The sequence below is a fragment of the Bubalus bubalis genome, chromosome 15 (genome assembly GCF_019923935.1).
Source record: "Bubalus bubalis isolate 160015118507 breed Murrah chromosome 15, NDDB_SH_1, whole genome shotgun sequence".
NCBI classification, from domain to species: domain Eukaryota; kingdom Metazoa; phylum Chordata; class Mammalia; order Artiodactyla; family Bovidae; genus Bubalus; species Bubalus bubalis.
The window spans coordinates 68391059-68402947 of NC_059171.1; the positions used below are offsets into that span (position 1 = coordinate 68391059).

Consider the following 11889-nt stretch of genomic DNA (forward strand, 5'->3'; position numbering starts at 1 on the left):
ATTTGGGTGGCTCAACATTCTCATGCTGTTAACCTCTCAAAACAGTTCTTGGCGGCTGGAAAGGCTCTCTTTTGTCTTGTCTTTTGTCTTTTGTCATCTATGCTGCAGGCCCCAGTGGTGTCCTGGGTGCTTAGGGCGTCATAGGTGAGGCTGGTATCCCAGGTGTGGCTGCTGTCACGCCTGCTGCAGGTGTCACAGGTGAGCCTGGTCCCACGCGTGTGGTGGCGGTCACCAGTGTGATCAGTGGTTAGAGCGCTGCTGTCATTGCGGGCGTTGACTGCAGCTGGGCTGCAGGTGACGGTCCTCGTCTCCGGGCAGGGTGGGGGAGTGGCAGGCTCTCTGGTCTTCTCCCTTGACTCCTGGTTCTCCTGCTGCTGGATGGTCTCCCAAAGCCAGGCAGAAATAAGCATGGATATCTCAGGGCTGGGGGTAGGCTTATGTTCTTGGCTGCTGAGGTTGGAGGTAACGGCCGGCCTCACAATGATGGTGCGGGCCCTCACCTTGGGTTCATTCATGTCACTGCCGCTGCTTATGTGTAAACCCTGGAGTTGGTCCCTGCACCAGCCCAGTATTGTCTCCACTGTCATCCCAGGGTGCTGTTCACAGGCTGGCGGGAGTGACTCCTGGCCCACGTTCAGCCATGGATGCTGCCAAACATCATCTAAAGTACCTCTCTTGGTAGGTTGAGTGTTAGCATTATTTCTAGAAGTCTATTATCTCATTAGATATTTGGGCACATGGTACTGCCCCCTAAGCACAGGCTGCCAAGCTCCCAGAAATCTTGTCCCCGAAGGGGAGGGATCCAGTTACCATGGTGTATAGGATGCTGCCAAGGCTCCACACATCCTGCTCTGGGCCTGTGTAAGGCCTCCCCAGGAAGAGTTCTGGGGCTGTAAACGCAGGGCTGCCGCAGAAAGTGTCTAGCTTCTTTTGTGGGTGCCACTGGTTGCTAAGGCCGAAGTCAGATATCTTGGCGTCGTTGTTGGCATCGAGGAGGAGGTTGCCCAGCTTCAAGTCCCCGTGTACCATGCCCCGCTGGTGGCAGTGCTGCAGAGCCGAGACCAGCTGGCGGAATGGGCCTCGGGCCTCCCCATCCGTCTTGCGGCCTTTGGCTTCCAAGTGGGTGAACTCGTCTCCCCTGCTGAGGTACTCCATTACTATAAACAGAGTCTCCTCAGTATCAATCAGTTCAAGGAGTTTCACAATATTTGGGTAGTTTACAATTCTCAGGCTATTAACCTCTCAAAACAGTTCCTGGAGCCTGGAGAAGCTCTGATTTGTCTTGTTAATGGCCTTGATGGCTACCACTCCCATGGTCAGAACATGCCTGGCCAACTTCACTTTGGCAAAGTGGCCTTCACCAATTGTCTGAAATATCTCATAATAATCAATATGAGCAATCTTGTTAGCGGAGATGGCCATAAGGTCCTGCATCTCTAACTATACTAACTACCAGTAAGCTGTACTAATTACCTAACTATGCTAACTATACCACTAAGTATACTCACCACCACTAAGCCCTCACTAAGCATCCTGACTGTTCTAGCAATACTGCATATGCAAACAGTGCTATACAACTATATTACTGCTCACCACTGTGCTAGCAGCGCTAACACTAACTATGCTAATAAAGTATTAACTGTACAGACTTTTGCTAAGTATACCAATGGTACTAACAGCGCTAACACTAACTGTACTATCTATGCTAACAATATTATCTACACCAAATATTCTAACTATATCAATGATACTCTCTCTACTAATACTAGCTATACTAACTAAAAAAAAAATAAGATAAAATAAGAAAAAGAACTAAGGGGAAAAATGGGAAAAAAAAAACAAAAAAATGAGGAGAAACTAAAAATGAAAGAAACAAATGATCAGACGCAAATTTACAAAATGAGAAAATAACAAAGGAAAAAAAGAAAAAGAAAGAGTAAAAGGAAAAAATCAACAAAATCACAAAATCACGGACAAAAGCTCGCTAACTGTAGGTCCAGCCGTCAGGTCACCAAAATCAGCTTCCTGGGCTCTGTGGACAAAATCTGCACCCAGCTGGGGGTCTTATAAAGGGTGTTTTGTGAGTTTCATCACAGTGATTCCCTGTGCGGGCAGAGCAAGCAATGGACCGATCATGGCTGGGGATAAACCCAGTGGTTTTCTCCCTTTTCAGGTTGAAGGCCCCTTTACATTTAGGAAAAAGGTCCCAAAGAGATTTTTCTTTTAATATATTAGACACTGGCATTCACTTTGATAGAAATTAAAATCTGTAGGAGGCTTCAGCAACTTTTTCATTTCTAGTTTGAATAATTAGTAATAATTTAAAGGACCTCATCGGAGAAGGCAATGGCAACCCAGTCCAGTACTCTTGCCTGGAAAATCCCATGGACAGAGGAGCCTGGTAGGCTGTAGTCCACAGGGTCGCAAAGAGTCAGACACGACTGAGCGACTTCACTTTCACTTTTCACTTTCATGCATTGGAGAAGGAAATGGCAACCCAGTCCAGTATTCTTGCCTGGAGAATCCCAGGGATGGCGGAGCCTGGTGGGCTGCCGTCTATGGGGTCGCACAGAGTCAGACACGACTGAAGCGTCGTCGTCGTCGTCGTCGTCATCGTCATCGTCGTAGTAGTAAAGGACCTCATAATGACTACACTTGAAATATTCAGTTCTTTTTCCTTAATCTCTGGTCGTAAAGTGATGATTTAACTGACTTGATGAAACTGTAGGAAAATGTTCTATTGTGTGAGACACTGGTAAAGCACATTATTAATGTTTATGAAGCTGAGAGAAGATTTTCCAGGAGGATCAAGAGCAGATTTCTCATCGGGAGCCTCAGAAGTCAAATGACATGGGTGAGTGTCTTTGAAATGTTGAAGGAAAGCAGCTGTTAACCAAGAATCCTATGTTTAGCAAAACTGTCCTTCGAACATGAACCAGTGATTGAGGCATTCCCAGTTCATGAGAGCTGCGAGAATTCTCCACCACCCGACCTTCCTGAGCAGGGAGTCCTTCAGGTTGGAATGAAAGATCCTCAACAGTAACTCTAAGCCTTATGAAGAGATGAAGATCTCTGGTAAAAGGAGATAAATGGATGATTAGAAAAAAGTGCTACACTACTGTAATTAAAATGGATAACCAGCAAGGACCTACTGTATAGCCCAAGGAATTCCACTCAATGATATGTGGCAGCCTGGATGGGAGAGGACTTTGGGGGAGAATGGATACATGTGTGTATATGGCTGAATCCCTTTTCTGGCCATCTGAAATTATCACAATGTTGTCAATCATCTGTGTTATTGTTGTTCAGTCACCTAGTCATGTCCCACTCTGCAACCCCATGGACTACAGCACTCTAGGCCTCCCTGTCCCTCAGTCAGTCAGTTCAGTCGCTCAGTCGTGTCCGACTCTTTGTGACCCCATGGACTGCAGCACACCAGGCCTCCCTGTCTATCACCAATTCTCAGAGTTTACTTAAACTATTGTGTCGGTGATGCCATCCAACCATCACATCCTCTGATGCCCTCTTCTCCTTCTGCCCTCATCTTTCCTAGCATCAGTGGCTTTTCCAATGAGTTGGCTGTTTGAATCAAGTGACCAAAATACTGGAGCTTCAGCTTCAGCATCAGTCCTTCCAATGAATGTTAAGGGTTGATTTTCCTTAGGATTGAATAGTTTGATCTCCTGGCTGTCCATAGGACTCTCAGGAGTCTTCTGCAGCACCATAGTTCAAGGACATCAATTCTTTGGTGCTCTTCCTTCTTTCAGTCCAGGTCTCACAAACTTTGGGAAGAGCAGAGCCTTTACTACATGGACCTTTGGTGGCAGAGTAACGTCTCTGCTTTTCAACACACTGTCTCAACAAAAATATGACACTGAAAGACGAGTATAAAATTAGCTTAGAAAAAAGAAATTGAAAAGCTAGTACTATTGTAACTGATTTGTAGCCCCACTTTTTGTTTTTAATTTGAGACTAATATATAGCAACCATTTCTAATACTTTTTGTTTGTTTGTTTACTTTGGGGGAGAACTGTGATTGGTCTCTAAAATGAATATACGTGTCTGATCTCAAGGAAGGCATTTGGAAATCTTTGTCCTCCAATATGAAGGTAAACCAGGGTCAGGTCCCTTTGAATGAAGCAGCTAAATAACAGAAGCTACAAAATAAACTCATGTGAGGCAATAACATTACGAGCAGGCTTCAAGAAAAGGAACTGAGGAACACTAGTAATAGGTGCAGAAAAGTCTCAGAACCTGAATTCCAGATACTGCCTGAATAATATTACAGTAAAAAATATCTGGGAAAAATTAAGAAATGTGTAGGACCTAGTATTAGTAAATCTGTGTGCATATGTGCCAAGTCGCTTCAGTCGTGTCCAACTCTTTGCAATGCTTTGGACTGTAGCCCACCAGGCTCCTCTGTCCATGGGATTCTCCAGGCAAGAATACTGGAGTAGGTTGCCATGCCCTCCCTCCAGGGTATCTTCCCAGCCCAGGAATTGAACCAGCATCTCTTGTGTCTCCTGCGTTGGCAGGCAAGTTCTTTACCACTAGTGCCACCTACGAAGCCCTAATAGTCTGCAGGGTACCATAACAGAAAAGCACACACTTTGTGCCTTAAACAGCAGAAATTAATATTGTTTCACAGTTCTAGAGGGTTGAAGTCCACAATCAAGATTTTGTCAAGGTTGGTTTGGATCAGACTTACTGTCTTGTAGACAGCCACCTCCTATTGTTGTTGTTGTTCAGTCGCTGAGTCATGTCCAACTCCTCTGCAACCCCATGGACAGGACTGTAGCCCCCCAGGCCCCTCTGTCACATCCTCACATAACCTCTTCTCTGTGTACACACAAAGACAGAGTGTTCTGGTGTCTCTTCCTCTCTTTGTAAGGACACTTCCTATTGGATTAAGGCCCCACCCTTTGGCCTCTTTTAACTACTAACCTCCTTATAGACTCTATCTCCAAATACAGTCAAATTAGTGGTTAGGGCTTCGGTATATACATTTTGAAGGGGAACAGTTTGGTCTATACATTCCATCTCTTGTCCACCCCCGCCCAGATTCATGTCCTTGTCATGTGCTATTAAAATACACTCACCTCATCTCGACATCCCTAGAAGTCTTAAGCCATTCCAACATCGATTCCAAGTCCAAAGTCTCATTAAAATGTCACCTGATCAGGTATGGGTGAGAAGTGATGCACAAAATTAGCCCTCACAGAACCCGTAAAGAAAAATATAACACATTGTTGAAAAACAAATAACAGAAAAGTTGAACAAGTAAAGGTACTCTCAGTGGTATAAAGGAGTCCAGTCCGTTAAATGAACTGGAACATGTACCTCCAATTCAGATTGCTGTGGAATTCTTTCTTTCAGAACTTAAGATAATTTTGACATTCATATGGGAGAATGAGTGAGGACAAGAGATTTTGAGAAAAACAACTTATTAGAAGTATAGAAAGACTTTCCTTTTCTGATTTCAGAGTGTCCTGCAGAGCTGGTGTAAGTAAAATAGTGCAGCATCAGTGCAGAATAGACATAGGTCTGGAGTATAATTAGATACAGAAACAGATCCATGTTAAATGAGTAAAGTTCAAAAGAAGTTAATCATAGAGGGAAGAAGAGTTTTAAAAAATGAACAGTATTAAACCAGAGAAAGGTTTTTTATGGACATTAAAGAAGACCTAAATAAATGAAAAGGCATCATATACTGATAGATCACAAACTTAGTATTATTCACATGACAGCAATTTGATCTACAGATTCAACACAATCCCAGCATCTTTGCGGAAATTGATGAGCTGATCCTAACATTCTAATGGAAATACAGAGACCCAGGATAGCCAAAACAATTTAGAAAAAGAACAAAGTTGGAGGACTCAGACTTCTCAGTTTCAAAATACACTACAAAGCCGTAAAAACCAGAACAGTATGGTACTAACATGGGCTTCCCTGGTGGCTCAGTGGTAAAGAACCCAGCTACCAATGCAGGAGATACGGGTTTGATCCCTAGGTTGGGAAGATTCTTGGAGAAGAAAATGGCAACCCACTCCAGTATTCTCCAGCCTGGGAAACTGCATGGGCAGAGGAGCCTGGTGGGCTACAGTCTATGGGCTCAAAAAGAGTTGGACATGACTTAATGACTAAACAACAGCAATAAGACCATTTTGGGATTTAGGATATGTATGTATTTCACTTCTTATTTTGAAAGAATTTAGAACTTATAGAAACTGGAAAAATAATACAAAAGTCTGACATGCCTTCAACCAGCTTCTACTAATGTGAATATCTTATATATTACAATGATTAAAATCAGGAAATTAACACTGAGGCAGTAGTTATTATAGACAATATTTGAATTTTATCAGTTGTTCAACTAGACTGGATCAGTCCTTTTTCCAGTCTAGGATCCACTTTAGACTTCTTGATTAATTTGGTTATCTATCTTTTTAGTGTGCCCAATCTGTGAAATCTTTGGTCTTTTGTTACTTTCTTTTCTGCCTTTCCTTTCTTGCCTCCTCCTTCCTTCTTTCTTTCCTTTTTCACGATGACCTTGACACTTTTGAGAAATACTATCTAGTGGTTATTGGGCTTCCCTGCTGGCTCATTTGGAGAAGACGATGGCACCCCACTCCAGTACTCTTGCCTGGAAAATCCCATGGATGGAGGAACCTGGTGGGCTGCAGTCCATGGGGTCGCGAAGAGTCAGACACGACTGAGTGACTTCCCTTTCACTTTTCACTTTCATGCATTGGAGAAGGAAATGGCAACCCACTCCAGTGTTCTTGCCTGGAGAATCCCAGGGACGGGGGAGCCTGGTGGGCTGCCGTCTATGGGGTCACACAGAGTCAGACATGACTGAATTGACTTAGCAGCAGCAGAAGGTGGCTCAGTGGTAAAGAATCCAACTACCAATGCAGGGGACGTGGCTTTGATATCTGCATGGGGAAGATCTGGAGAGGGACATGGCAACCCACTCCAGTATTCTTGCCTGGAGGAATCCATGGACAAAGGAGGCTGGTGGACTACAGTCCATGGGGTTGCAAAGAGTTGGACACGACTTAGCAACTAAACAACAACCACCTAGCAGTTACCTTATCAAGTGCCCCTCAGCCTGGATTTGTCTGATCAGAAGGGATAAAGCGTTTTTGGCAAGATCACTACTGAAGTGATGTTATGACCTTTATCCTTGTCTGTGCGTCATTTCAGAAGGTGCATGAGTGCAGTTTGTGCCACTAATGATACCGATTTTGTACTTGGTTAAGGTGCTGAATGATAGAATTATCTACTATAAATGTGTTTTCACATTTGTCATGAATAAATATCTTGTGGGGAGATACTTTGAGACTATTCAAATACTCTGTTTCTCATCTCACTTTTGCCCATTAACTTTAGCATCCTTCAATGATTACTTCTCTGCAACAGTGTTCACTGTGGTGTTTACTAATGGTCATTTTTAATATTCATCATTCCTTATAAAATTATTAACTGAATTATACTGTAAGGAAGAGCAAGTGCTTCATCTCCGCTTATTATTCATTTATTTTTTGTATTAGTATGTATTCATGGATATTTTTTTAGTCTATGGGTTATAACCCATTACTATACTTGTATTTATGTTGTTGCTCCAACTGTCCCATATTTAGTCAGTGGGAGCTTATTCAATTTAGTTCATGTGTCTTTCTCAACATGTTCACATCATTTGTTGAACATTTCCTTCTTAATTTTTCGTTCCATAAATATTCCAGGCTCATCTTACACATAATAATTTTTAATGCTTCTGTCCTCCAGTTTCCTATATCTTTAAGGATCTCTATTTCCTTTTATCAAATAATGATATTTATAAACCAAAAGATGGGCACTACTTATAGTTATTGCTACTGATATGTTACTGATTCTAGGATTTCTCAGGAAAGATAGCTATGAAATGATTTATTTACTAATGAAAAATATACATATATATTCATTTCTGTATCTATTTATGTACACACATATTACAACTATGAGTTCATACTAATAGTCCTAATCCCAGTCCCACATCAGTGGATTTATTGTCACTTTCTTTCCTTATTTATAGCTCCTTTCTCTGACTGGGAGAAACTTGGCCCACATTTTTCACCACAGATTTACTTACTATAATCCAAGTATACACATAAACTAGTTTCCGAATTTCTAACTCATAGTCTTGCATCAAAAACAAATTTGCTAATCTTAAAGAAAAAAATACTCTATGATGTGTGTTACAGATGGTAAGGCAGACTTTGTTCAGAACCATCATGGTAGGTGGAGGGACCACTGTAGTGGGATTTTACAGTGGAGTCATGAGATTGGGCTCAACTCTGTATACAGCCTGGACCAATGGGAATTTATAGCCAGAGACTAAGGCAGTGGTTGAGAAAACATTATGGGGAGAAAAAGGGGATCTGGCTAAAAGGACCTAACAGGATTCTTGCTATAACATACTCTACAGAAAACAGTTTAGACAGCTCTTTTTCAGTTAAAAATCAGATCATTAAAGTCATTCCATACCAATTTGGGGAAATTGTCCCCCCCGCCCCCTACACACCTCTCTTTTTTAACGGCTATCTACCATTCAGTGTATGGATGGAGTATAGTTTATTCAGTAACTCTTCAATTTATGGATATTTAGGTTGTTTCCAGTATTTTGCATATGCAAGCAATGCTGAAGAAATGTTCACATTTACTTTCATATTTTTGAAGGTGTAGCTGCTGGATTAGAAGTGAAATTGCTGAGTCAAAAGGTCGGTGTGTATGAAATTTTGTTAACTATCTCCAAATTCCCTTCCAGATGGAGCACACCAATTTTCATTTCCACCAGCAATGTATGAAAGAAACTATCTCCTTTGGGGATTTATTTAATGGTCAGAGACTGGGCCACATAAACTTCTGGGATGCAGACATTTTAAAATTCAATTTAATATTTATTGAAATACTTTCTTGCTTTGCTCCTCTGTATATGTAAGCCAGCAGTTTATTAACTGTGACTTTGGGCAAGGTACTTAAACGATAAAACTAGGCTTTATTGTTTATAAATATGTAAAATAATAAAACTTGCTTTTAAAAGCTTTTTTAAGATAGTAAATGAGATTATGTATGTAGGGAGTGTATTACGGTGCCTGTCAATAAATGAGAATTTGGGATGAGTGAAGTGCTTCATAAATACATAGGGAAATAAAGTATTTAATTTTCTCCTTGCATCTTTGCACAGCACAAATGCCTGAATAAGGTGGCTCTCTTTCACAGTAGTTCATCTATGTCTGTACTGGGAGATATTAGGACCCATGCTTTCCTTTAATTGTTGGGCCCTCAACGGTAGCACAGCGTCATGTTCAAATATTTACTCAAGAATGTGGTACATCTTGATTTGGCTATTTGTCCAAAATATCTACCAAACCCACCATCTCTTCTCTATCCCTAAAGACACTGCCCTAATCCAGGGCTCCATCTGTGACCTGGTCTCATGTCTTCTAACAGCTCTCCCTCATTCTGGAGTCGCTCCTCCACCTCCTTCTCTACACAGTTCTGGAGGATTCCACTTAATTTCTTGTGTAATTTCCATGGTTAAAAGCCTTTCTTTGACTCCACATGATTTAGGGATTTTAAAGCCCATAGGTATATTTGCCTTTTCCTTGATCATCTTTGGGCTTTCCCACCAGTAAGCTTTTGGGCATGTTATTCCATTGGCCTGGAATTCCCTGCCTGATCTTTCAGCCTGGTGAAATCCTTGTGAAATTTTAGTTTTGAGGTGTCCCTGACTGCTTGCTACTGCCAATGGCACTTTGAATGAAATCTCCACTCTGGCTCTTAACAGCTGTTCTGGCCCCCTGCTTAGACCTTAAGTACAAAATCTAGGTTCTGATTATCCTTGTTTCATGTACTAGGTTATATTGCCTTAGTCTTTCTTGCTCTCTACCAGTCTCCTCAGTCAGACTTCCAGCCGCTTGAGAGCAACAGTGATGGTTTAATCCCCTTACATCTGTAAGACCTCACACAGAGCCTGGCCCAGAGTGAAAGGCCAGTAATTCATGTTGCTGACTGTGTTTGCTGTGGGCCATGGGGTCAGGGAAGAGAGACTCCCATTTTCAAAAGCAGAAGAAGTCTGTTCTCCACACTGATGGGACAGGCATGACGCGCTCCCTCCTGTTTTCTTTCTTTCCTCCTATGGGAGGCCAAGGGTCCCAAGACCAGGCTGCTTGTACTGAAAACTGCTCTGCTCTTTTATGCACTGCCTTAGAGAGAGCGTATCCCTGCCTCTTTAACATGAAGTGTTGAAGTTATTTTAATCTTGTTAATCGTAGTTTATTTTGGGTAGTCAGCCAAACACTGATACATGTGTCTTAAACCAGTGGTTCTCGTTTTTTTTTTTTCTCCTAATGCCTTGTCCTAGAGTACACTTGAGAATTTGTCAGACTAGCGTGTGGAGGAATGCAAAAGGGTTCAGAAGTCTCTAGAGGTCAGCAACAGAGCCCCTCTCTTCCTTTTAGCCAAATGAACTCACTCTGTAGGAGTAAAATACTCAGAACTGCATTAGTGTGAACCTAACCCTCACCATACACAGGAATATGGTTTTATTTTAAAGACCATTTTAGGCATCACAGTGCATGTATTAGGAATTGCAAAGATAAGTGCTTTGGAAAATATGTTATCTGAGGAGGGTGATATTTAATGTTCTTTAGCAAAGGTAAGACTTGTGGCACCATGGTTTCTATCTTCTAGTATTTGTCTTAGGAAATTGGTATCAAACATGCCCTGTGTGTTTTTAGGAGATGAAATTTGGTCCTATGGATGAGTGAAAAAAGGAAGATTTTGGCTGCAACCAAGAGGTGTGGTGTGTGTGTCCCGTGCTAGGCCACAGTGGGTGTGTGTGCTGTCACTTTAGTTGTGTCTGAGTCTGTGCAATCCTATAGACTGCAGCCTTCCTAGCTCCTCTGTCCATGGGATGCTCCAGGCAAGAACACTAGAGGGGGTTGCCATGCCCTCCTCTAGGGTATCTTCCTGACTGAAGGATCAAATCTGTGTCTTCTATGTCTCGTGTGGTGGCAGGCGGGTTCTTTACTACCAGCGCCACCTAGGTAGCCCAGGCTACAGTGGGTAGGAGATATAATTTTGTTATCACTACCTCTCTGTCTGTTGAAAGTTAATATTCACAGAGAAAGGCACCAAGACCCAGAAAGTAGCCTGAGATTGCCTGAGGTTGCTCTGCTCACTGGGCAGGAGGGATGGGTGCCCAGGCCTGAGGTCTTTCCCCTGCACCTCTCTGTCTGCTGTGGAGCTGAGCTCTTCACTAACCCCTTGGGTCATTTCTGTGTCCCAGTGACCCTCCCATTACTGTCTGGCACAGGGTCCAAGGTTGCACCAAGCGCCCTTTAAGACCCCTTCCAAACATCAGACCCTACTTCTAATTCAAACTAAAGAGAAAATGAACTGGTCTTAGTTGAAGAGCTTCACTATGTTTTTAGTCTCTTCCCTGCCCTGAATCAATCGACTCATCTGTTCTTCTTCCTGGAGTTGCCAAAGAACCGTCTGGAAAGCACATTTCTCAGTTTGTATCCCTTACTGCTCCAAAATCTTGAGCAGTTCCCATCTGCCTAGGGGATAAATAAAATAATATGGAATAAATTAAAAAAAACAAAACAGGTACATTTCTCTTTTCTAAGCCTGTTTGCTTTTATATTCAGTCCCATTAGGCCCCTTTGCAGAGCCTGCCCTCCTGGGAAAGCGTTTTTCTTACACTCCAATGCTCTCTGCTTTCTGGAACCTGGCTCTTCTCTCCTGCTGAAATGTGTTCCTCCCTGAAAACTCTCCTTGAATGCTATTCATCCTTGAAGGGTGTCTAACTCCAGCGCATGTGCCCAACCGCTAGTGATG

At 42.5% G+C, this 11889-nt stretch overlaps 1 protein-coding gene across 1 annotated transcript; it reads right to left on the bottom strand.

Moving 5' to 3' along the window:
• Positions 1–328: 328 nt before the first annotated feature.
• Positions 329–2387, bottom strand: LOC123329503 (serine/threonine-protein kinase MARK2). Its single transcript, XM_044928824.2, has one exon. It carries the CDS (start codon positions 1153–1155, stop codon positions 751–753), a length of 405 nt encoding a protein of 134 aa, XP_044784759.1. The 5' UTR covers positions 1156–2387; the 3' UTR covers positions 329–750.
• Between the last annotated feature and the right edge of the window lie 9502 nt (positions 2388–11889).